This window comes from Hyperolius riggenbachi, chromosome 1, assembly GCF_040937935.1.
Source record: "Hyperolius riggenbachi isolate aHypRig1 chromosome 1, aHypRig1.pri, whole genome shotgun sequence".
Classification (NCBI taxonomy): Eukaryota; Metazoa; Chordata; class Amphibia; order Anura; family Hyperoliidae; genus Hyperolius; species Hyperolius riggenbachi.
In genome coordinates this window covers 557,937,589-557,964,775 of record NC_090646.1, presented here as the reverse complement: position 1 = coordinate 557,964,775, position 27,187 = coordinate 557,937,589, and the positions used below count along the sequence as shown (strand labels likewise).

Here is a 27,187-nt window from a genome sequence, read left to right as displayed (position 1 = left end):
ATTAAAAGAGGAGGGGAACTTACAATTGACCCCCTTAAATATTCTTTCTTATAATTGGATTCACCTGTGTATGTAGGTTAGGGGTTACTGAGCTTACCAAGCCAATTTGAGTGCCAATATTTCGTTCTAAAGGTTTTGGAATCAATAAAATGACAACAGTGCCCACATTTATGCACCTGCCTAATTTTATTTAAACACTTATTGCACACTTTCTGTAAATACAATAAACTTAATTTCCTTCTCAAATATCACTGTGTGTGCCTCCTATATGATATATTTAACTGACATTTTTATTGTAAAAATCAAAGCTTTATACAGGAAAATCATGACAAGCTTGCCCACACTTTTGCATCCCAGTGTGTGTGTGTGTGTGTGGCTGGATATGACCCATGGCCTATGAGCTAGCTGTTGTCTGCTGAATTAATATACACGCACAATCACTCAATATGGGCCACATGATTATGTGCTGAATAAAACAAGAAAAGACAGTTACATGGTCAGGTGTAAGTGGCATTTTAAATAATCATCTGTTGTTTATGTCCAGTTTTATTCAGTTAGGAAAACTACATAGGGTAGTTACCTACAGCAAACAAGATCAACTGACTGATCACACTACAGTGTTCTCATCAGATTTTTTTGGCATGAAAAATTAGCCGCGATGGGCGCAACTCTGCTTACAGCATAGGAGGAGGATGAGAAGGTGAGCCAATGACAGCCTGGTGCTCCCCAAAATTAGCCGGGTAGAGCACCTGGCTAAAAGAGCCTGGGGAGAACACTGCACTATTAGCCTATTAGCAGACCAATTGCAACTAGATAATCTTGCAGGAGGCTTAAAAGATGTTTTACTGAAATGGTGTGAAAACTGAGAAAACTCAGAAGCCAAGTTAATTGACCAAAGTGAGATAACTCATGAGATGCGTTTTGTGAATCAACTCATGTCTCCTTATGATGGAAGACTAGATCTTAGCATTCTCAGTTCCTCTCCTCCAAGTGTGGGCAGTACATAGGCAATTTCAGCTTATTCAGTAAGGATGCAGGAACCCAGTCATGATGATCTAATTTCTATAACTCAAATCTTATTGGTTGCTTTGTGTTTGTGCACATTGCTTTAAAAAACCTACTCTGAGTATGACTGCACACACATAAACGTTTTATCAATACAGTAATTTGTTTATACAGATTATATACTATTATACTATTATACTAATTGATGGGGATTTAAACTTCAGAACTCAAATCTCTGCTGTGGTGAAATCATCCTATTTTCACCTGAAGAACATTGCAAAAATCAAGCACCTCATACCCCCAGAAGATCTGCCAACCTTAGTCCACGCCTTCATCACATCCCGACTGGACTACTGCAATGCTCTCTACACTGGCCTTCCAAAAAAGGCCTTGTACCGCCTACAGCTGATACAGAATACTGCTGCCAGACTGCTAACCAACCAACCCCGTCACTGCCACATAACGCCAGTCCTGCATTCCCTTCACTGGCTACCTATAGAATGGAGGGTCGTATTCAAGATCGGCCTACTGACATTTAAATCCCTGAATAATCTAGGCCCTGGATACATGAAAGATATGTTACAGCTGCGAAGCAATCCCCGCATTCTCAGATCCACAGGTTCTAATAATCTAGTCATACCCAGAGTCCACTTAGAAACTTTTGGTCCCAGAGCCTTCTGTCATGCTGCCCCTACGTTTTGGAACTCCTTACCTCAACAGATCAGGACAGCCCCATCCCTGGACGTGTTTAAATCCAGACTGAAAACCCACCTGTTCAGTCTGGCATTTGCAGAAATATAACTTTTGTTGTGTGAATACTTCATCCTACTAATTACTGAATCTGAGAGAGCCTAAGCGCTTTGAGTCCTATGGGAGAAAAGCGCTATAGAAATGTTATTGTATTGTATTATATTGTATAAATAGTATATTGACATGACATGATACATAATAGTATTTAAGTAGTGTCAGACTGGGAGCCGGAAAAGCTGAGCTGGCCAAGCAGCAGTAGCTGCTGCTCACAGTGAAGACTTGCTGCAGGTTTCTATTGGGAGTGATAACACAGGGTTACTGCTGCTTGGCCAGCAGGCGGATTTCCTCTGTTTTTCCGCCTTCCAGTCCGACACTGTGTTTAAAGCTGAATATAACCCTGCATTTCAACTTTGCTCTAAAACATTATTTACAGTATATTATATGCAACCAGCATTTTTTTTTTACTAGACCAGCATTGGAAGGGTTACACGGTGCTTTAAAGTTCCTGGAGATTTCTGCAGATGCATCCAAAGCTGACATAGATACATTTTGTTTACATAAATGTATCTAAGTGTTGAATGTGACTCATCTCTCTGACTGAGAAGGATTGGAGGACAGCCAAAGAGTGTGTAACTTTTCTCAATAGATACATATAACTAAATAGAATGTAACAATCTGAACTTCTGCATATCTCTCCACGGAACTTTAAACCTCTGTGTCTAACCCTTCCAATGCTGGTCTAGTAAAAAAAAAATGCTTTTTGCATATAATATGCTGTAAATAATGTTTTAGAGCAAAGTTGAAATGCAGGGTTATATTCCGCTTTAAAGAGAAGCAGAGCTCAATGAAAAAAAGATTGTATACATACCTGGGGCTTCCTCCAGCCCCATCAGCACGGATCACTCCCACGCCGCCTTCCTCCGCTGCCTCTATCCCGTCTCTTCGGCCAGTCCCGTCTCTTCGGCCAGTCAGGGCCAGTCGAGGCAAGCGCAGTGCTCCACAGGCGCATGCGTAAAGCATGCAGAGGGAGCCCCTGTGGATGCGTACAACTCGCCGCGTCCGGTGGAAGTGACAGGACCCAGTACCGGCGATAGAGGCAGTGGAGGACGGTGGCATGGGAGCGATCCGTGCTGATGGGGCTGGAGGAAGCCCCAGGTATGTATAAAATATTTTTTAATTTTTCAGGTTCCTTCGTCTCTGGTTCCTTTTAAGCATAATTCCAGGTACAGATATAAAGGCATCAACATAATCTGTATTTGTAAGAAAGCCATAGTGGGTAGCTTGGTAGCTTTGCAGGACTATGGTCCCACCGTCCCACGTCCAAATCTTTCCCAGGACAATATCTGCAGGGGGTTTGTATGTTTCTGCCCACCTTTGGGTCAGTCTTCCTTGGTATTCCAGTTTTCTCTTGCATTCGAAACATATATTGGTGGGTTAATTGATTTTCCTTCAAAACTAGTTTTAGAATATGGGAGGGACATTAGACTATAAATGGATTAGATTGTGAGCCCATCTTAAGCATTAACAACAAACATTATTCAGGTGATACTTTCAATGACTAACTGTACAAGATTTCTTTGCAAGTTTTTGAAACTTTAAGTTTCTTCTTCAGACATGATACAGAAATGGATCAGAACCATACCTATAGTTCTGATCCTGTTCTGTAGTTTTTGAGTTGTAATTCTCCTGATAAAGAAACTTAAAGTTTTGAAAGCTTGCAAATAAATCTTGTACAGTTAGTTATTAAGGGTAACAACTTTTGTCTTTGGGTTCTCTCCATGACTAATACCGGACCACATTCATCGAGCTTAGGGACAGTCATTTAAATGCATTGTACAGTATACCCTGTAACAATACAAGTGCTCAGGACGGGATTTCTGGAAAGGCCACATAGGCCCGGGTCTGGGGCTGCTGTCCTAGGAGGAGGCTTAGCATGGAAGAAGGGATGTTTCATATGGAAGAGGAGGCTGCAGACAGAAAAAAAGGGGTTGCCAATGTGGAGCAATCTGCGGAAGAGTGGAGCTGTAGAAAGAGGGGGGACTACTATGCATGGATGTCACACATGTAAGAAGGGGCTGCACACATAATGGAAGCAAGGGTGTAACAATAGACACTGCAAGGAATGCAGTCGCAGGGGGGCCCAGAAGCCACAGTGGACCCCATGGGGGGAGAATAATCTTTTCCCTGTTCTGAGAGACTGACAACTAAGGGCACGGAGAGAAACATTGTTCTAATGACTGCATCTGCTCAGCCACTAATAAGGAATAATAAAAAATGTTGCAGACAAAGATTTGTAGACAGTCCCTATTTAGTGTGCAGCAGGTTCTTGTGTACAGCCCCCAAACTTTCTACCCCTCCCCAAGTGCTCTGTACTGCAGTGATGCTGGAGAAGGCTGCAGAGCCAGTTCTGCTCCATCAGTGATGGACAGAGCGAGTGTAATTAGCTGAGGCTGGGAGGACACTTGTCTGACGGTTTTCTGTATGCATTTTCTGCACACCATGTGAGTCTGTATGTGTGAAAACATGCATGTTTCATCAAAGAAGGTAATGTAATTGAAAGAGAAAAACCGTACAGTGCTCCACTGCTGTCAGTTTTTATCTGCACGGAGAACACAAATTCAAGTGTGCACTAGCCAATTGATTAACATTGGTTCTCAGTTTGCCTGGGCAGAAAGCGAGGCCCACCCAAAGTTTCACAGGGGGCCCAGTGATTTCTACTTATGCCCCGGAATGGAAGCACAGTTACTGCGCATGGAATGGGGGGGGGGTGGAATGGAAGAACAGTGTCCCAAGAAGGTTGGCCTAGGAGCAGATAAAGTATAAATATGGCCTTACAAGTGATAATAATAGTATGAAATACTTTTGACTACATTAGTTTTGTAGCAGGGACAGGGCCACATTCTCCAGGCCCCAGATCTACAGATAATCTAGTGCTGTTTAATGCCCTTGCCCCCTGGAATATACATTTGAATAGTGTGCTACATAAGACATAGGCTGTGAACAAGCCCTTCCTGCAGAGAGGAGGAAGAAGGAATCCTCCAGGAAGATCACTTCCTTGCAAATCTAGAATCTACTTTTCCCTACAAACAGTACCAGATAGGAGGGGGGACATTATTCTGGTATATTTATTTCAGTACCTGGAACTCTGATTTTATCCATTTGTACCCCAAACATACTTAATTTCATTAACAACAACTGAGATTACTGAGACTAGGATGTGATCAGTATTCAAAAGAAGCTGATGTAGCCCTGAGTTAGATGTCAGTCAGCATTATCATCTTCACAGATCAGTCTCTAGCACACTCCACAGTGCTCCATATTAAGATAACCAATACTGTTAAATGGCCAAGACCACCCAAACCTACAATTCCAGTTTCCAGTCACTTCTTGCATCTTATATTTCTTTGAGCACTTTACAGTCGAGATGTGAGTGTGGACCGTATCGCCACCTGCCGCTACCTATAACCGTTCATTTTGAATCCATCACCATGGCTAAGGATGAGGGTTGGTATGATCCAAAATGAATGGGGAAATTCCAGAAAAGCAATATTGAAACAGGAACTGTAGTCTGTAGCAAAGAGATCAGATTGGTAGAGTTCCACATAAATAAAATATAAGAAGCTGGTGGATTATTAAACCTCATGGCATCATTTTCAACTGAACACTGAGTTTTGCGTGGTGTTAGCCATAAAAGGATATACAGTATATGTAATGCAATATGACATATGCTAATGAACCCCACACAGGAGGAAGAAGTTGGGATTAGCAAATCACAGTTTCTAAAACCTGATCCAGTTAGTTAGCAGCTTTGTCAATAATTCTGGGATTTGCTTGCCCCATTTTTCCCCTCCCAGGTGAAACTAATTACTGTAATTGGATGGATTTTTCATTCATCACCAGTACTGCATAGAGTGGGTAAGGGTTATCATTTCTATCAGGCTGTTCCTGCTGTCTGTGTCCCACTGGGCAGGTTTTCCCTCAAGTCCTGTCTGAAGGACTCTCAGATTGCTTGGAATTGAGGAATGGAAATTCAACTTTTTGAAGGTTCTGACTTTCTAACACATAACAAAAGAAAATAATATTGGAGGAGTTTACCCCACTTCCTGTTTAGAAAGGAAGTGAAGGAAATTCTTCCTGATGGGGACACATAAAGCTATGAATTTGTAATAGAGTATAATCCTTTTCCACACTATCCAGAATAACAATAACATTTTGACTGGGGTTAGTTTTCAGAAATAGAGTTTTCTTCCTGTAGGTTTGCTGTGCTGAATGTAGTTGGAACAAGTAATTTCATTATATCATATATGCTGCTTTTTAACTCATTTATTACTAGCAAAGGAAAAGAGCTGGATGTTTTAGCGTAACATTAGTATTTGGCACACAATGTAACAGCCCTGCTATAGTTTTAAGGGAAAGGCTTTTTGCAGTGGACTGTAGGCATATAATATGTAAAAGGTCAAAATACGCAAAATGATCAAGCAGCTACCACCAACCACAAACAGGTTAACAAATATAAGTAAATGGAATTCAGTATCAAGGTTTAGTGCTGTGGTGTACCGGAGCCACAAAATCACACACTTACCTAAGAAGACGGAAAGCTCTGCATCCTAATGAGGCTTCTCTTGCTATCGTTTGGTCCCCCGTCGCTGAGAGTGGACCCTCCAAAGATGACCAACAAAACCTTAGGGGTAATCTGATCAGGGCTGGGCCTCTCTTTAAGCACGAGTGCGGCTATACTGCACCTGCGCGAGTATGGCCACGCATAGGCAATTATTGGGAGCCATTTGTGGATATTTGGCTGCGTGCTGCTGCACAGATTCAGCAGCACGTGTGCCTGAAGAGGCATGTGGCCTGTTCAGCTGGAGGGTCCCAGTGGTGGAGGACCAAAAGACAGGGAGGGAAGCGTCAATAGGATCCAGAGTCTTACCCTCCTTAGGTAAGTATCTGTTTCTTATTTCCCAAGAATTAAAATCTACCATTCAGCGCTGCAGACCTGCTTAGAAGGCAAAAACACTGCAATGTATTTTTGCTGTATGCAACTATGCTAAACATCTACTGCATACATTTGTGGTGTCCCATGCTGTGGTACTTGTACGCTAGCTGGATCATATCAGAGGACTATAGGATGCACTCTAGCTAAACGTGAGAAGCTGACACTTGGAGGAGAGGAGTTTGGAATGCTAGAATAGATAGGCCTTACCATGGTTAATGTCGAATGTAAAGAACTGATGTATATCTCCTATTTTTGGGCCATATAGGGGGGAAACTCGTTTTGTAAGCAAAGCCAGCACAGTTCTGTAGCTGCAGCCTTTCTCTGATGGAAAAAATGAATTTATTATTAATATTGCTGGCCTGATGAAGTCATCTAATGTCTTAGGTTCTGTATTTCGGGTGAAAATGAAAAAGGCTTTCCAGTAAAACTGAGTAACATAAATAAGACTGACTATTCCATGTAGCAATAGACAGTACTGCCTGTTCCATTGCTTCTTTATAACACTCTTCTTAAAGGCGACATGTGACATGATGAGATTAACATGTGTATATACAGTACAAAACATATTAATAACCAGGCTGTTTTATTTGTTTTATTTTGCGGCCTGAGTTCATTTTTCAGGCATGCTTCTGTCTTGTTGCTACCTTGTCAGGAATATAGTAAACATGAAAATTTCCCTTTGAGTACAACTTCGGAGGGCAGCGGAAGATAGGTAAAGGTCAATAGTTCACCTATTTTATCTCTGGGACACTTAACAGGCTCCCACTGATTAGAGACAGTAACACAATCAACGTACTAAGTAAATTTGTAAATATAAAAAAAAACAATGGGATATTTAAATAAGTCATTTTTTTGAGTAGAAGGAGAAGGATAAATATAATTGTTTACCTAATCAGTTTATTTTCACCATGGATTCACTTTAAATGCTCCGAAAGTGGTAAGTCATAGGTGGCAAGGAAGAACAGAGACGCAGGGAGTCAAATCAAGACCTTTTTCTGTGGTATTTTTCTAGCCTACATAATGGTGGGTAGACAATCAGCTTGCTGCCAATTAGGAAGTCCTTACGAGCTGAGATTTGTCGTGAATGGCTGTATTATACACTAGACTCTCTCTGAAATAAAGGAGAGTGGATGGGGCTGTTACCATGGCTACTCAGATGTGGCTTACAACAAGCGTATTGACTGTATTTTCACATCACTACCGGTTACTTAACTGAAAATGCTTTATACTCATATATCAGTGACAGGTATCTCCACAGAGCTGTCAGTGAACTAATAATAACAGCCATAGTACACAGAACACTTCAGGTGCTGCTAAGGGCGGGGCAAGATGGGTGTTGAGGGATGGTGCCAAGCAAAATCTCGCTGTGGTTTGTAGTTATACTCTGTCAGGGCTTGTATTTGGGTCAAAGCAGGGACATCAACAAGGCAAGCTAGGTGAATGCTTAGGGCCTAGTGCAGTGATGGCTAACCTTGGCACTCCAGCTGTGAAAAAACTACAAATCCCATCATGCCTCTGCCTCCCTGAGTTATGCTTAGAGCTGTCAGAGTATTGCATTGCCTCATGGGACTTGTAGTTCCACCACAGCTAGAGTGCCAAGGTTAGCCATCACTGGCCTAGTGGATGTCTGCATACCACATCCTCTGATTTTCCTCCCTTATCTATAAAGTCATGCGGCACACAGATTTGGCCCAAGCTGACTCTCTTACTTTGGTGCCCCTATCTGGACCATTAAAAATTCCCATAGTTCAACCCCCCCCCCCCCAAAAAAAACAACCCTTTTTAATGTTAAAAATAATAAGACCTATAGCAGTGTTTCTCAACATTTCATCGGTATGTAAGCCTTTTGAAAGCCTGGGCTCCTAACGTACCCCCTGGCGTGGTAAAGATTATCTGAAATATCTCTTAATACAGATATAATCAATAGCAGTACGTAGTAATTGTTTCTAGACACAGAACATTTATATTGCGCTTTTCTCCTGGTGGACTCAAAGCCCTTCAGGGCTGCAGCCACAGGCGACCAGGCTCATTAGGGCGCCTTGCCCAAAAACTCCTTACTGTTTTACATCTGGCTTGAGTCGGGATTCGAACTCAAGGGCTCATATCCTACACAAAAGGCAACAACCATACCAGTCTGCTATCCAGTCTACAAGCATTTAAAATTATTAGTTAAAATACTAATTTTGTGTTGTTTACGTAGGATTTATCATTTTCTAAAACTCTAAATGTATTATACTTCGTTAACTATCAAGCCAGAAGTAACACCTGGGGCATGTGTACCAAATGTTAAAAACCTAAAACCTACAAAACGAGATGTTTTGCACATTAAAAAAATGTATGGATATAATTTACCATAGGGCCTTGTTTAATACAGTACAATCCCTTTATAGTAAACTCCAAGGGACCAGGAAAAGTAGTTTACTATATCAAAATTCGTCATACATTGTATATGTATACAGATGCATTTGCTGGGACCTGAGGACTGAGTTTACTATATTCAGAGGTTTACTATATCAGAGTTTACTACAAGGAGATTCTACTGTAATGAAAAACATGCCATGCTCCAGCTCATTTGCACAGCTTGCGGCCACTTGGAAACTTAGGCGCCACATAAACCGAAATAGTAATTGCGGCTATAGCGCCAGCCAGTGGTCAGTTTGGGCGCAGGAGGCATATGATAAGTACTGTAGATTGTGGTAGAGATATCAGTGGTGTGGTAAGTTAACAAGTGTGAGTGTGAAGATGTAGACTAGTGTTAAAAGTAGGTAGGGGTAGGTTAGTGTTAGGCCCTTTTACACTTAATCAGTTGCTTTCAGTTATAACTGAAAGAAAACTGATTTTCAAAGTAATGCCCATGTTTTCTTATGGCACAGTTCACACTTAAAGTGAATAGGAACCGCATTTTTAAAAAAATGAAGCAAATATTTACCCAAGGAGAGGGAAGGCTCTGAGTTGTATAGAGCCTTCCGTCTCCTCTCTCGGTGCTCTCTATCCTGTGCTGGCTCCCCCATGTTTCAATCCCCCACCGAAAGGGTATTTGGAAGTTGTCACGGATGGTTGCGGGGCCGCAGGCGCGTCCTGTAACCGCCCGTGAAGAAAAAGCGATCGCACTCGATTCCCTGCATCGATTGCGCTTCAGATCGATAGAATCTGGGTTGAGTGTGTAGGGGCAGCTGCAGTCTGTTCTCAGCAGAGAGAGAGCACCAGCCTAAATGCTGGATGGCTCTTTTGATATGCTAATGAGCCTGAGCCTAATCTGCCCCGGAGAGTCCCTAGCTTCAAGCTGTGCTGATGGCCCATCCATCAGGTATAAGGTGACAAGCACCATGGCAGAAGCAATCTAGTTGGGGGGAAAACCAGACCCGCTGGCTCCCTCCCAGCAGGGGAGGTGACACCTAGCTGGCTGCCCCAAACTTCAAAGAGCCTTTGCCTGGGAATAACCTGAGTCTCATAGCATATCCATAACTTCCCAGATCTGTCATATTTCTGGGGTTCCTGAGATGGCAGCTTCGCCAAACGTGGGGGAAGACAAGACAAGACAAGACAAATAACATTTATATTGCGCTTTTTTCCTTGCGGACTCAAAGCGCCAGAGCAGAGCAGCAGCCACTAGGGCGCGCTCTATTGGCAGTAGCAGTGTAAGGGAGACTTGCCAAAGGTCTCCTACTGAATTAGTGCTGGCTTACTGAACAGGCAGAGCCGAGATTCGAACCCTGGTCTCCTGTGTCAGAGGCAGAGCCCTTAACCATTACACAATCAGCCAAGGTGTATGGCGAGTTCATAGAAGATCCCACTTTTTGTCACAAGTTAGCGAAAAATGACACCTTGTGAAAAAAAAAAAAATCAATTTCCGCTAAATTCCGCTAAAATGAGCCCCGGTGCTGGTTCTGAGGAAGTTTCAGAACATTCTGAGGTAAGGACTGCCAGTTAGGCAGTTTGAAAGTGCCCTGATGATACCACAGGGGTCCCACCCCTCATGTCTGGTATCAGGGCGCTGGGTAAATCGAGACAGACCTGAAAATGTTAATAAATCTGCCCTGACCTGTACGGTTCTGTGAGATAGAGCCCATATATGGGTAGATATGATTTCTAGTCCCCAGGACAAGGGGAGGGATCATCTCATCTTCTAAGGGGGTGTGTAGCTCCCCGCCCTCACTCCCTCCTACTGAATCAGGGGCATAAGAATGGCAGAGGACCCAAACTCAGTGTCCTCCACCCTGAAAACATCTTGAACTCATCGGTGCCAGCTTGAGGATATGCTGGCATCCACCTGGTCTGAACTCTGAACTTTGATTGAAACCCAGAACTCTGTTTTTCCCACAAAAAGGACATCTTTCCAGGAACTAAGTATTTTTCTCCCTTCTTTTATTTTTTATACTGGCTATTACTGTTTTAATAATTGTTGATTTTATTAATTGTCTGTATATATTAATTATTTATATTGTGTGAATAAACGACTTTCTCCAAGTCATTCACTGTCCGCTACCCTGCTTATCAGCACACACAGAACTGATCCCGGGTCTCTGAAGATACGCTACTGTTTGTTTGTTGTTGGCTAGACAGAATACCGTGTGTTTAACCGTTTTATTCGCAGGACTAGTCAGTCAGTTAGTGGGCTCCACGGTCCCATGGTAACCGCGGTGGTGGCAGTTTACTCTGAACCAGTGGGTGAAGTTGTAATCACCCGTGTCTCACAGGCTCCCTTCTGAGTTGTCTGCGGCTAATTCTTAACGGTTCCTGCGCATTGACTGCGACCAGAGTTCGCACGATCTGTGCGCTGGCACCGTTTAGAAGGCTAAGTGCGGTCAGCCACTAGGGCTCCTGTGACAGTGTTAGGCAGCGGTTGGGACCTGTGTTGTGCTAAAAGTATCTACGATAGCGCTAGCGCTATCGAGAAATGAACTAATTCGTTGGTGTAGCTGGAAGGCAATATATTTTTTATATATACAGAGAGACTGTGTAGCCAGTACCCCTCCCCAAAAGTTTTATTTTATTTGGCATGGAAATGTCCGGGAACTACCAGAACATGTGCCTGTCGGACCTGCAAAATCTTTGCCAAGCGAGAGGCATTGACGTCGGCCGCAGGAAACAACAATACCTGATAGCAGACTTGTCCAGATGGGATACCCAGCAACTGCGGGAGGCGGGAGTGTCCGCTGAGGTGGATACCAGCCCATTTGACAATCAAGGGGAACCAGAGGCTGAAGATCCTAGGCGTACAGAGGTTGAGCATCCTGCGGGCCCTGTTGCAACAGTTACGCCAGAGACTGTCAGTATGGACCCCAATCCCAGAGTTTCTGACAGTACTCGCCCGGAACTGGCCAGTACTGGACTGTCCATGGGTGCTGACCCGGTAATGCAGCAGGCATTACAAAAGCTGATGGAGACTGACCTGGACAAGTACCTGCAGTACATGGCGGAGCAAAAGCGAGAGGCACGAGAGGAGCGGGAGCGCCAATCTGCAGAGGCGCGGGAGAAACGACAGCATGAGCTAAACATGGCAAAGGTTCAACAGGCCAGCCGGAGTTCACCGCCCAGCCTCCCTGCTGAAGGAGCTGCAGCACCCGTAAGTGCAAAATTTAAATTTGCTAATATTGAAAAAGACACAGACATTGACTTGTTTTTGCGGTCTTTTGAAAAAGCCTGCCGTCAGTATCGTCTGTCCCAAGACCAGTGGGCCAGACATCTGACACCTTTTCTGCGCTACAAAGCGCTTGATGCCTTCGCAGAATTGCCTGCGGAGAAGGATAATGATTATGCTGCTATAAAAGACGCTATCATTACTAAGTACCAGCTGACGCCAGAAGCCTATCGGAAAAAGTTCAGGGCCTGGCAGAAAAAGTCTTCTGATTCGTACCGAGATGTGGTCAGCAGCTTGCTCACCACACTCCGCCAGTGGACTCTAGGCCTCACCAAAGGGTCTTATGATGTCCTGGAGGACTTGATAGTCCTGGAACAATTTCTGAACATTTGCCCTGCTGATGTACGCCAGTTTGTGCTAGAACGCAGGCCGGCTTCAGCAACTGTCGCTGCAGACCTTGCTGAGACTTTTGCAACTACCCGGGTGGCTGATACCCGCAGAACTGTCCCATCCAGCTGGAGAGGAGGTCAGCCCAATACCTCGGCAGACTCTCCTGCCCCTGTGAGCCGTCAGCCACAGAGGCCATCCAGCACAGCTTCTGCACCCAGGGCTGCAGCCCATGGAGAGGTCACCTGTCACTACTGCCGCCAGCCCGGACACATAAAATTCGACTGTCCGGAGCGGAGACAGACACCACCAGCACCTGGATCATCTGCATCACCTGTACCTCACCCACAGCAGAGGCAACCCGCCAGCGAACCACAGCCTGGATCATCAGATTTTGTCCTGTTTGCCCGCGGAAAGGAAATCCGCAACCGAACCGACCAGCAGCAACTTGTTAGAGTGAACGGCAAAGTTGTCACCGGATTTCAAGACACCGGAGCTGACATCACGTTAGTTCACTCACACCTTGTGCCAAAGGAGAGCATCAGCTCCAGCCGATCCCTTGCCCTTACTGGAGTAGAGGGCACCCTTTTTCACATAGCCCACGCGAGAGTGAAGCTGGATTGGGGAGGAGGGGTCCACGAAAGGGTTGTTGGGGTTATGAAGGATCTCCCAGTCCCTGTGTTGCTGGGGACTGATTTGGGCAAGCTTGTGTCTTACTATGAACCTGCCACGACCGCCTTGTCGCTCACGGAAGGAGACAGACTCTCCACCCACCACCAGGTACTTTATACACTTGGGGGAGCACCAGGGGGAGGTGGGTTGAATGTGCCCAGTTCAAGGGTACCAGGTTCAATAGTGCCTGCTTCAAAGGCACCTGAGTTTGATGTACAGACTGTCTGTTGTGATGATGCTGTAACTGTACCTGAGTTTACTGTACAACCTGTCTGTAATGAAAAAATGTCTATACCTGTCAATGTCATTACTGCATGCAATGATGATTTGAGTAATGTCCGTCTGTGCCATTCTGACAGTGTACCTGTGCTAGCAGTACCGCGCAGCTGCACTGCTCGGAACCCGAGCTCAGAACAGGTGGAGGGGGTTCCGGCCTCCTCCCCCTCCTCTGACCGCAGGGATGAGACCTTTCAGTCGCTGCCCTCGTGTGACATGAGCCAGTTGGCTGAAACTGACAGCGCCGTATTCTCAGCCGCACTACAAAGTGACCCAAGCCTGGAGGTGCTTAGGCAGCAAGCCGCTGAGCCCCTCGCAGACGGGGCCGCTTTCAAGGTGTACTGGGAAGGTGGGAGACTGTACAGTGAGTCTGTACAGCCCCCTACAGGTAGATCCCACGCGAATACCAAATGGCTTGTGGTCCCGAGTGCGTTCAGGGGACATGTGCTGAAATCCGCACATGGTAATCCTCTGACAGGGCACTCAGGGGTCCGCAAGACACTTGCCGGTATTCGGAAACAGTTTTATTGGCCCCGGATGAACAGGGATGTAGCAAACTACTGCAGAGCATGTGCCGTCTGTCAGGAGCTGGGAAGGTCCAGGGATTCCCGCGGGGTTCCCTTAGGTCCACAGCCACTTAGCAGGGGAACCCTGCGTGGGCTGGCTGTTGACCTAACCAACCCACTGCTCGTTGTCAGCAGTCCCGGCAGACACCACGTCCGACTGCAGTGGCGCAAACGCCCTGTCCAGAACGGTCTATGTCGGGTCAACCCTGAGGGTAGCAGACCGCGACCGGTCCAGGGGAACCGAGCCACAGGCTCCAATAGGTTTTCCCGCCGCACCGGCAACCCGAGACCCGTCAGCCAGGTTGGCCGTCACGCAGCGGGCAGCCAACCCCAGAACGCCAACGGGGAACTAGATCAGATATCGCAGGTTAGCGGCAACGACACACATCTTGCTGATCCATGTCTATCTGCCTTCTCCCCAGGGGGGGCTGTCACGGATGGTTGCAGGGCCGCAGGCGCGTCCTGTAACCGCCCGTGAAGAAAAAGCGATCGCACTCGATTCCCTGCATCGATTGCGCTTCAGATCGATAGAATCTGGGTTGAGTGTGTAGGGGCAGCTGCAGTCTGTTCTCAGCAGAGAGAGAGCACCAGCCTAAATGCTGGATGGCTCTTTTGATATGCTAATGAGCCTGAGCCTAATCTGCCCCGGAGAGTCCCTGGCTTCAAGCTGTGCTGATGGCCCATCCATCAGGTATAAGGTGACAAGCACCATGGCAGAAGCAATCTAGTTGGGGGGAAAACCAGACCCGCTGGCTCCCTCCCAGCAGGGGAGGTGACACCTAGCTGGCTGCCCCAAACTTCAAAGAGCCTTTGCCTGGGAATAACCTGAGTCTCATAGCATATCCATAACTTCCCAGATCTGTCATATTTCTGGGGTTCCTGAGATGGCAGCTTCGCCAAACGTGGGGGAAGTGTAGCATGAGCCCCGGTGCTGGTTCTGAGGAAGTTTCAGAACATTCTGAGGTAAGGACTGCCAGTTAGGCAGTTTGAAAGTGCCCTGATGATACCACAGGGGTCCCACCCCTCATGTCTGGTATCAGGGCGCTGGGTAAATCGAGACAGACCTGAAAATGTTAATAAATCTGCCCTGACCTGTACGGTTCTGTGAGATAGAGCCCATATATGGGTAGATATGATTTCTAGTCCCCAGGACAAGGGGAGGGCTCATCTCATCTTCTAAGGGGGTGTGTGGCTCCCCGCCCTCACTCCCTCCTACTGAATCAGGGGCATAAGAATGGCAGAGGACCCAAACTCAGTGTCCTCCACCCTGAAAACATCTTGAACTCATCGGTGCCAGCTTGAGGATATGCTGGCATCCACCTGGTCTGAACTCTGAACTTTGATTGAAACCCAGAACTCTGTTTTTCCCACAAAAAGGACATCTTTCCAGGAACTAAGTATTGTTCTCCCTTCTTTTATTTTTTATACTGGCTATTACTGTTTTAATAATTGTTGATTTTAATAATTGTCTGTATATATTAATTATTTATATTGTGTGAATAAACGACTTTCTCCAAGTCATTCACTGTCCGCTACCCTGCTTATCAGCACACACAGAACTGATCCCGGGTCTCTGAAGATACGCTACTGTTTGTTTGTTGTTGGCTAGACAGAATACCATGTGTTTAACCGTTTTATTCGCAGGACTAGTCAGTCAGTTAGTGGGCTCCACGGTCCCATGGTAACCGCGGTGGTGGCAGTTTACTCTGAACCAGTGGGTGAAGTTGTAATCACCCGTGTCTCACAGGCTCCCTTCTGAGTTGTCTGCGGCTAATTCTTAACGGTTCCTGTGCATTGACTGCGATCAGAGTTCGCACGATCTGTGCGCTGGCACCGTTTAGAAGGCTAAGTGCGGTCAGCCACTAGGGCTCCTGTGACAGAAGTCTTCGGGAGCCGTGTCCTCCTGAAGATGTGCGGCTCCATACTGCACAGGCGTGAGTGTGCAAGAGAGCGTGCTTGCGCAGGTGCAGTACAGGGCCGCCCTTCTTCAGGAGCACTCGGGCTCCCTGAAGACTTCTGAAGCCTCCTTCATCCGGGTAAAGCAGTATTTGACTAAATTAGTCAAATATTGCTACCGGGAGAGCCAGCACTGGAACGAGGGGACCTTGAGCTTGATTCACAAAGCGGTGCTAACAGTTAGCACGCTGGTAAAAAGCCCCTTATCACGCCTAAACTCAGTTTAGGCGTGATAAGTTTAGGTGTGATAAGTTTAGGCATGATAAGTTTAGGTGTGATAAGTTTAGGTGTGATAAGTTTAGGTGTGATAAGTTTAGGTGTGATAACTATAGCACCAACTGGGTTAGCACCGCAGTGCACATCTGATCAAAAGTTTTGCGCTAGCAAAGTCTGGTGCAGTTCACATAGAGTTTAATGGCGCTGCTTTGCATGCGGGACTTTGCGCGCGATTTCAACTTATCTAAACTTATCACGCCTAAACTTATTACACCTAAACTGGCTTTTCACCAGCGTGGTGCAATGGTTATCACGCCTAATGTCTCTAACTGGGTTAGCACAGCTTTGTGAATCAAGCCCCAGGAGAGGAGCGGGAAGGCTCTATAGGACCCAGAGCCTTCCCTCTCCTTGGGTAAGTATCGGTCTAATTTTTTTAAATGCGGTTCCCATTCAGTTTAACACATTTTAACTGAAATCTTCTTCCCAATGCACTGCTATGGAAAAAATGCATACCAACCCGCACTAACGTGTAACAACTGATTAAGTGTAAATGGGGCCTTAGGCTTAGATACTGTTAGGTTAGTGTATTAAGACTTAGACAGCATTAGATTAGCGTTAGGAGTAGGTGAGGGGGGGGGGGGGGGTGTTAGTGTAATGCTAGGTACACACCATTCAATTATCTGTAAGATTCTCTCTTAGATTTACCTGCCAGATAGCTTTTTTCCATGTTGTAGGTAAATCTAACAGAAGAATCTAACAGAAAATTACTGTTAGGAGTAGATAGAGGGAGGGTTAGTGTGGGAGAAAGGCACCCAATAGAAAATATCTGCCAATATTCTAATAGCGGCTTCACCTGCGCACAAATTTCCCTTGCGCCCTTTCTGCATATATGCACTCCTTTGACAGTATTAAGGAAGCCTTAATGTCTTATAGACAACAAAGTCCCGGCACTACAACACTGCTGGGTGAGCTTTCCCTCTCACACACCCCCTAAACCTCTGGTATGTCTATTTAATTTCATCACTTGTAACGTCGCACTGCATCTGACTGCACTGAATAAAAGACGTGTGTTATCTGAAGCTTGCAGTATTGCTGGGACTCTGTTGTCTATATAAGACACTGAATCAGGCCTCTTGCACACTGCAAGCAAATCAGATTCAGATTCAGATTTTTAATCTGTTTTTACATCCGATTCCGATTCAGATTTTTAATCTTAACTGCATGCTGCGTTTTTTGATCCGTTTTTCTGTTGAATGTATTCAAGGAAAATCGGAATCGGAAACGGAATCGGAATCGGAATCGGAATCGGAAAACGGATTTGCAGTGTGCAGGGAGCCTTAATCCTCTCTACCAATCCCAGAGCACATTGCTCTGTACATAGCAGAGCTCAATCCAGGCTTCCATCACTATCCACCCTAGTTGTACTGCCGGTTGCTTTCTCCTCCTTTTATTAATGAAGCCTCATGTGACTGCACAGGTTGCACAATAGAAAACCCAATTTTCCACTGCAGTATGTCTAAACTGGTACACAATAAAAAAAAAGGCAAACTCTACGTGACAATGTAGATAATATCCGAGATCTTGGCAATAGACCCCCTTTCAACCATTAAACTAACGATTAGTGGGGTTATAACGAGAGGTTGAATCCTGAATTGAAGATCCCTTTAGCTATCTTATCCTTGTATTTTTTAGTGTTATCTAATGACTGTATTATATATCCATAGGAATTAGCCACAGCCACCTTGCTGCCTAAAGCCATGTACGTCATGCTAGATTAAACTCGTCCGAGGAGAAGGAGAACAACCGTCTGCTGACAATCTAGCATGACTACAGCCTCAGTCTTGCAATGTCGTCCCAGGGAATTGAGCCCCAACCTCTGCCAGGTGGAATGCCTTGTACGTGTGTTGTGTACTGGATTGAAGTTCCAGCCTATTCATGAAATCCATTTATGGACACTCATTCATTGTACAAATACAAGTGATCGGAGGCAGCCCCAACAGTAGCAAAGGTGATACTATTCTGCACATCTTACAGAAAGTCATGACCTCTTTCTATCTCATATATAGCATTGTAGCATCCCCCCCCCCCCCCCCCCCAAGGCCTGGTCCTAGCTGAACTTTTAGGTGTAACATCTGATTTTAGAGATTATCATCGTATCCTTAATTTATACTGTCCAAATTTACATCAGAGTTACATAAAGCCCAGATCCAGCTGTGAACAGAGATGAACTGTAATAAAGCCCGTATCCAGCTGTGAACAGACATGAACTGTAAAGGTATATTTTAAATAAAATGTATTTTAAACTACATTCTAAGTCTGGTTACATGTTACAAACCTTTGCAAGCCTCATTCATGTTTAAAGCAAATCTGAAGCAAAAAAACATATAATATAATGAATTGTATGTGTAGTACAGATAATGAATCAAACATTAGTAGCAAAGAAAAGAGTCTCATATTTTTATTTTCAGTGATATAGCTTTCTTTGAGCACATTGCATCATTCTGCCATATTTGCAGTTTAGAAACCACACTCTATAGCTATAACAGAGCTTAGATAACAACTGAGTTTTTTTTTTAACTCTTACTGTACTGGAAAACAATATGAGACTCTTTTCTTTGCTGTTAATGACTTATTTTTTTAGCTGTACTACACATACAGTTCCTTATATCATAAGTTTATTTTCGCTTCAGATTTGCTTTAAACACCAATTTAGTGCTGAACATCAGAAATGATAACATTTCAATTTATTGTGTACAATATTGTTGTTTTATGAAGTATATTCATGAATACAACCATTTGTGGCTTACCTTGTCTCGCTAAACTTGCTGCTTCAGAATGGGGAATACTGGTGACATCAGTTCCATTAACAGCCATCACTATGTCCCCCACTTGAAGTCCTGCCTCTTCAGCTGCTCCATCTGACAACAGAACACATAGGTGGTCACTGGTCAGGAATATGTAATATGGAACATTTAATACAAATATGACAGCAAACTCCCATCAGAGAAACGTGCTCTCTGTATTTGTTTTAAAGTGACACTGAAGCAAAAAAAAAAAAAAAATCTATTTCCAGTTATATCGTTTTTTGGGGTTTTTTTGTGTTTTTTTTTTATAACATTGCATCATTCTCTTATATTTGCAGTTTAAACTACTCAGCATTCTAAATGATTTCACAGAGCAGGCTAGTGAACTTTACTCTGCAGAAAAAAACAAGACACTTGAGATAATAAGCTTCAGAAGACAGAGCTCTCTGCGGCTTTGAAAGTCGGAGAGATCAGTGAAGCTCTTTTACATTGATAACAACTGGAGTTTCTAACTCTTCCTGTATTGGAAACAATATTAGACTCATATCTCTGCTGCTAATGTTTTATTTCTTAGCTGTACTACACATACAAATCATTATATCATTAGTTTATTTTCACTACAGATTGTCTTTAAGACAACAATACACAGGCTACGTACTGATCACAGAGCAGGCCCAGGTCTCCTCCCACATTCTGATTTCTCCCTTACATTTTTTCCCCTGCAACCTGGGTGTATATATTGAGTGCCTAGCTTCCAGGTTGTGGGAAGAAGAGGAGCCTGCTTCCTGAGTGATGTATGTGTCATTGGCAGGCCCAGATTTACCTCATAATTGCCTATAGGCTTAGATGTCCTGGCACCTGGCACCGACAAACACACACCAAACTGCAACGCCAGTGTGCTGGCTTTTCTAGTAGTCACTTCTCTCTTACTTCCCTTGCCCATTATAGGTAGCTACAGGTGCCCCTTAGTATTAAGAAGCCAGAAGTACTCTCAGTATCAACTAGGTAGAGGTGCCCCCAAGTATTAGGTAGCTAGTGGTGCCCCTGACTGAAGGGAGATCTCGTCAGTGGAATGCCGAGAGCAGGATGAGTAAACTCTCATTTACACTCTCATCAGGACTCTGCATAAGGAATGAGGGAGGGAGGCAACGGTGGAGGGGTATGAGTGGCCTTTCCATCATCAGGCGCCAGTAGGCACGTGGCTACAGTGCCTTATGGTAAATCCAACCCTGGTTATTAATGTAAGTTGTGGAGCAGTGCAGGAGCTTACAGGCCATACAGACAGAGCTCTGTGTAGCGGCTATATCCAAACAAATGGGTTATGCTGTCCTGCCATATTTCTGGACCAAAATCAAGGCTGTAACATATTTGTATTCCCTTCAGCCAGATATCAAGCTGTCTGGATATGCAGTTTATACCTGTGTTCCTCTTTATCTTTTCAGCTTGTAAGATCACAATACTGTGTTGTCATCCCTATTTGTTACAATTGCTGATGAAGGCAATGTTGCCAGACTTGCTTATTGCGGGTGTGAGTGAGTTTTGGAGCTGTTGCTCTTTGCGTGTTTTAGTTACCATAGCAAAGCCAGCATTTAACTACCTTGCAGGACCATTTGTTATTTCTAAGTGACAGGCATGCAGTCACTGATTACAGCCACCAGCAACTTTCAGAGACAAATGAGAGCTGTCAGGTGCATGTCACGTGACTGCTCGCTCCTCTGCAACCACAATGCAGCATGCTGAATCCAGCTTCTGGTGTCATCTGTCACTTGGGAAATAGTAAATGGTTCTATGAGCCAGACAGATAACAGACAATATAATGGCCGGACATGGCACAGGCTCAGACTAATTGATCTCAAAGTTCTGCATAAATTTTTTTTGAAATAGAGTATTCTTCTGAGGTGGTTGTGAAAGAAGACTATGGTAGTGGCAGCAGATCAGTGGGCAAATTAATGTGGGCAAAATTAATGTGGGCAGCAAGGGTGGCATAGTGGTTAGCGCTCTCGCCTTGCACCGCTAGGTCCCCGGTTCAAATCCCAGCCAGGTTAACATCTGCAAGGAGTTTGTATGTTCTCCCTGTGTCTGTGTGGGTTTCCTCCTGGTACTCCGATTTCCTCCCACATCCCAAAAACATACAAATAAGTTACTTGGCTTCCCCCTAAAAAAATGTCCCTAGACTACGATACATACACTACATGATACATACATAGACAGATGACTATGGTAGGAACTACATTGTGAGTCCCTATGAGGGACAGTTAAGTGACAAGACAATATACTCTGTACAGCGCTGCAGATGATGTCGGCGCTATATAAATACTAAATAATAATAATAATGTGGTAGACAGTAGTCCTGATGTGTACATTGTGACTGCATAGTCAGGGCCGGTTTAAGCAACAATGGGGCCCCATGGCAAAATAAACCTGGGGGCCCCCCAACATATACCCCGGAACAAAAATTGGCATTAGGGGACCTTTTTTGCAGCTGGTATAGTCAGGGTGTAAAGTCCCAATCAGTCGGAGCTCCACATTCTGGCTATCCCAGCCTGCATGGGAGTTCAAGAGATTAAAAAGTTTCAGGAGGGGGGACCCCACATAATTAAAAAAAAATAAAAAAAATCCCACACTCTAAACATAAAAAAAATAAATTGGGAAAATAGGAAAAAATGCCAGGGATCTTCATACAGCCATATAACCAGTGATCCCTGGCCAAAGCGCTGCGGCTGCGTATAGACCCCCTGGAAACCCCATCAGGAAATTTATTGCGCTTTCGTTTGATGCATGTAAAATTACACTACCGTTAGGTTTGCTACTAAAAGTGACATTTACCGCATTTAAAAGTATACTTTTTTCCTTCGAAAATTTAAAATCAATTTTCTCAAAAACTATAAGGTCTTTTTGAAAAATTGTTTTTTCCTCTTATTCCTAATGATCTCCTTAACATATCCTGCAAATTTAGGGTTTCTAGCACTTAAGGTGGATTTGCTATTAAACATTAAAGTAGGCAGGTTTTTAAATGTGTATTTTTTTTTCCTTTGAAACTTAAAAATCGATTTTCTCAAAAACTATAAGGCCGATTTGAAATTTTTTTTTCCTCTTGTAGCCACTGGAGGCCCCTACAAGCTCTGGGGCCCTGGGGCAGCTGCCTCCTTTGCCTTAATGGTAGCGCCGGCCCTGTGCATAGTGTGGATCTAACTAGTTATACACATTATGCAGGCATAGTAAATAAACTACACAGCTACTAAACTCTCATCTAAGTCGGAAAAAAACTCTAACATAACATTCAATAAAAATGTGTTTTCATACTTTTTATTACCCATACAGTTATCATATTTGCTTTTGTGCACAAGTAATATGGTCTGTTTACAAATTACAAATTCCCAAAGTACAGTTTATCTGCTCTCAAAGCTGCCATTGCATTTCTATTGAATAGCTGCTGTATATTAAAATATATCCAGTGATCAATTCTCAGCTCTTTCTGCTCCTCAGCTCAGTACAGCTCAGCTCAGTGTCAGAACTTTGCTAATACTAAACGTATCAGACAAAGGAATCTAAACAAAAGATAATGCTGTCACTTTCTATTTCTTAGGATGCGGCCAGAAGCTTTCCACTGAAGCAAGGAGCTTTCCAATGAAGAACAAAGTGTTGTGTTTAACTTTGGAACGCTGTTCTGCAACAAATGTTTTCTTGTGGTAGTAGATTTTATGCTGTAAATAATCTTTTAGAACAAAGAAGAAATGCTTAGTTTTGTACCACTTTAATGTTTCTACTGATAAGAATAAAAGCAGCTCACCTACTTCCAGGAATGGAAATGCCTAACTATATTTTATTCTAAACGTCCTTTCCAATGTCCATGCACTGCGCATGCACAAGCCTAGCCAGGTAGTACTATTCATGAGCACTGCTGAGTGAGCGAGTGAGCATACACTGTGTACTGCAAATGTGACTTGACTGTGCCTATGCACGCATATTTCTTGAAGAATACTATAAAGTTGCATGTATTGTGAATATACTGTAGAATAATATCTAAACACTGCCATGATTCGAGTGGCTTCAGAATCCGACCTGCTTGTTGATGATGATTTACCTTCCAAGACTTACAATAAATAATTCACTTACTTGTATCTACTTCAGTAACCAGAATCGGCTTTGAAAACTGAATGCGGAATCCCCACGGATAGTCTCCTGTACCTTTAGCGATTCTGACTGTACGTTCTCGAACTGTTCAAACAGGAATACATATTCAGAGGTTACTTCATCTGCAACTACAACTGAGCTGAGAAGCCTATTGAAATTCTAAGTGTGTTTTACTGACATAAAATGAATAGATCTGTATTATGAATGAGGCACAAATATTTTATGCAAGACACATTGCTTTTTCAGCAAAAGTATTGCATATGTTTTTTTTTTATTTTAATCTGTTCTAAAAAAATCCTTTGAATAAGCAAATGTAAACCATCATATGTATATTCTATATTTGTCACTTGCAGCCATTAACCACTTGAGGACCGCAGTGTTAAACCCCCCTAAAGACCAGGCCATTTCTCACTTAATAGGCCACTGCAGCTTTAAGGCCTCGCTGCAGGGCCGTCCAACTCAGCTGTCATAGGCTCCATCAGAGCGAGGATGTGTGCGCATCGTCGCGCGCAATCACCCACAAACCACTCCCCAAGGACCTTACGCCAATTGGCGTTAGGCCGTACTGGGGCTGCCTCCGCGTCCACCTCATCGGCGTGACGCCGCCGGCAAAAGGTTAAGTAAGATTTTTCAGTGAAGAGCCTCAGGTTTGGCAGGATCATGCAAAAGATGCTGACTAGAGATCAAATTGTTTTCACTGCAGACTACCTCACACAGGATGGATACATGCAACGTATACTAGAGGACCTATATTTGTTTACTTGCCTATGCACAAAATATCTTTCTAATTAGCAGGCTCAAATGTTTTGTAAAATAATTCTACTTCAGGACAGGAGCAATTTTCACATATCAGTGCTGCTCCCATTCATTTGCCAATAACTTTATTACTACTTATCACAACTAAACAATCTATATTTTTTTTTTCCAAAACAAATTAGGTGTGTGTGAAAATTTTGTTTAGTAATTACCTTATTTTCTATGCGTTTTAAAGGAAAATAAGGGAAAAAATAGAAAAAAACTATTTTTCTCCATTTATATCCATTATAGCATTACAATAAACAGTGCTAACTATAAGTTAAACCCACAAATTGTATTTGCTTATCCTTCCTGGTTATTACAACATTTAGATTATGTTCCTAGTAAAATGTATAGTGACAATATTATATTTGGAAATAAAGGTGTCTTTTTTTCTGTTATTTTTATATTTGCTTTCTCATTGTACACCATCGATGATTACAATACCTTATTTGCAAAAATAATAGTAATATACCCACATGGCATACATATTTAAAAAGCCAAGTTCCTAATGTAACAATATATGTATTTTATTTTCTATTCTGTCACTTTGTTTTCATTTTACAAGTCTTTTAATTTGGTACAAAATATGCAAAAATGGAAATGCTTTTGATTCAGTTTGTGACTAAAAAGAATACACAAGACAAGGGCCTCAACCCTAAAACTCTCTAAACTCTATTCTACTACTCATTATGGTTACAATGTTACCACATATGTCTCTTGTAGTTTTGCTAAGACTTTCCCAAGTTTGATTATAATTTTGAAAATTACTTTTTATGTTTGATTAAGTTTGTCCCCACCTATTTTTTATGCAACACGGGTCCAAGCTTTAAAGGGGAACTGAAGTAAGAAGTATAAGGAGGCTGCCATATTTATTTCCTTTTAATCAATACCAGTTGCCTGGCAGCCCTGTTGGTCTATTTCTCTGCAGTAGTATCTGAATAACACCAGAAACAAGCATGCAGCTAGTCTTGTCAGATCTGACTTTAAAGTCTGAAACACCTGATCTGCTGCATGCTTGTTCAGGGGCTATGGCTAATAGTATTAGAGGCAGAGGATCAGCAGGGCTGCCAGGCAACTGGTATTGATTAAAAGGAAATAAATATGGCAGCCTCCGTATACCTCTTACTTCAGTTCTCCTTTAAGACACACCAAAATGTATTCTACAACTCGTAGAATACATGATACCCCATGTGCCTCATTTAGTAACAAACTGGTGGTGCACTCTCCACAACTACACTGGACATATATATATATATATATATATATATATATATATATATATATATATATATATATATATATATATATATATATACGTTCAGTTATCATTAAGTGGTTAAGCACCATGTTTGCACTGCACATGGAGTATTTTTTTCTTTAAGACAGTTATAATACAGCTAATGAAAAGATATGAAATACTTTTAAAGGGAACCTGAAGCAAGAAGTATATGGAGACGTATACATGTAATGAAGGCGCCGGTAAATTTGGGCGCTGGGTGAAGCTGAAAAATGGCTCACTCTGCTCCTGCAAATTTCCCAGCGGAGTTAATTAAAATACCCCCACCAGGCCGCCATGAAGCATGGAGTAAGACGTAATTCAGCTGCCAGCTATTGCTGGCAGCCAAATTATGATGTTTTTATCATAATTTGGGCTCCGTCTCTTGACGGTGCCCAAATTACTGCCTTAGTGCCATTGTTTCCTATTACGGCCTATGCCGGTGCCTGGTGTGCCCAAACTTCCTGCGCCATTTTTGCCTGACTTATATGAAGGCTGCCATATTTATTTCCCTGCCTGCTGGTCTATCTGGCTTTAATAATGTAGAATCACACCTGAAACAAGCATGCAGCTAATCTTGTCAGATCTGACAATAATGTCAGAAACACCTGATCTGCTGCATGCTTGTTCAGGGGCTATGGCTAAAAATTATTGGAGGCAGTGGATCAGCAAGACAGCAAGGCAGTTTATATTGCTTAGATTGAAATAAATATGACAGCCTCCATATCCCTCTGCCTTAAGGTGCCCTTTAAGATAGTACATTTAAAAAATATTCACACATGGCTTACCCCAAGTCACTTATTATTTTACCTGGAGCTTTAGTTATTTTGTTATATACTCACTAAGAAGCCTGATCCTTTTGAAAACAAAAAGAAGAATATTTGTACCTTTTTCTGGCTGGTTAACATTTTATGATCTAGAGAACAAAACATTTATGATAACTTGAGCTTATTGTTCAAACTATTACTTTTCACAAAAAAAGTCATGGTGTACAGTATTAAATAAGAGAAAACTCCTATGTTTCTAATGTGTGTAATATAGTTTGATGAGTAGTTTAAAAATTGCCTTTTTAGCCTTTTCCTTCAATGACAAAGATGGCTTGTTGAATTTCCCCCTCATATGACTTCAAGCCCATTTCCTGTCCCAACTACTGCATCCCCCACACCTCACCCTCCCTACAACTGTTAAATCCTGGTGGTGTAATGTATAGCATTATTACCTATTAGTGCTATAGGCCCTGGTTGAAATCTGGTCCAGGAAAATACATGCATGATTTTGTATGTTCTCCCAAGTAGTGAAGCAATAAGGAATGCAGAGGTTGCGACCACATCGGGGCCCTTGGACCAGAGCACTGTGAGGGGAGGGCATTTACCACCCCTCTCAGTGAGAAAGCAGAAGGGGTTGTGGCCATGCTGCCATAAGCCCATATGTCTCAACATACAGGTTGCCTGTGACCATTCCTGGGAGCTTGCTGTGGAACCTATGCACCCCTGATGGCTGTACCACCCTTCCTTTTATCCCATTAAGAGTGGGCTTATGGGAGCATGGCCACACCCCCTTATGCTATCTCACTGAGAGAGGAGGTAAGTGGCCTCCCCCCACAATGCAATACTCCCCCATGGATGAAGATAAGGGGGTTGGAAGTCACATGAAATTCGTATGCTGGTTACACAATTAATACCAAGGCACTGATCAAGGGATACAGACAGAAATATAAGCACGGCAGGAGTTCTAACTTTCTCATTCTTTTATTTCCATTTATGTCTTATCTGA

At 43.3% G+C, this 27,187-nt stretch overlaps 1 protein-coding gene across 4 annotated transcripts in view; it reads right to left on the bottom strand.

Moving 5' to 3' along the window:
- LOC137526270 (uncharacterized) overlaps positions 1 to 27,187 on the bottom strand; it is a 76,690-nt gene that overhangs the window by 24,242 nt on the left and 25,261 nt on the right. For 3 of the 4 annotated variants that reach the window (XM_068247451.1, XM_068247453.1, XM_068247454.1), the window contains 3 exons: positions 23,323 to 23,424; positions 19,210 to 19,320; positions 6,956 to 7,069 (listed from right to left, as the gene is read on the bottom strand). In XM_068247451.1, coding sequence (XP_068103552.1) covers positions 6,956 to 7,069; positions 19,210 to 19,320; positions 23,323 to 23,424 — 327 coding nt within the window. The remainder of the gene's footprint in view (positions 1 to 6,955; positions 7,070 to 19,209; positions 19,321 to 23,322; positions 23,425 to 27,187) is intronic. The other variant, XM_068247452.1, reaches the window with a different exon arrangement.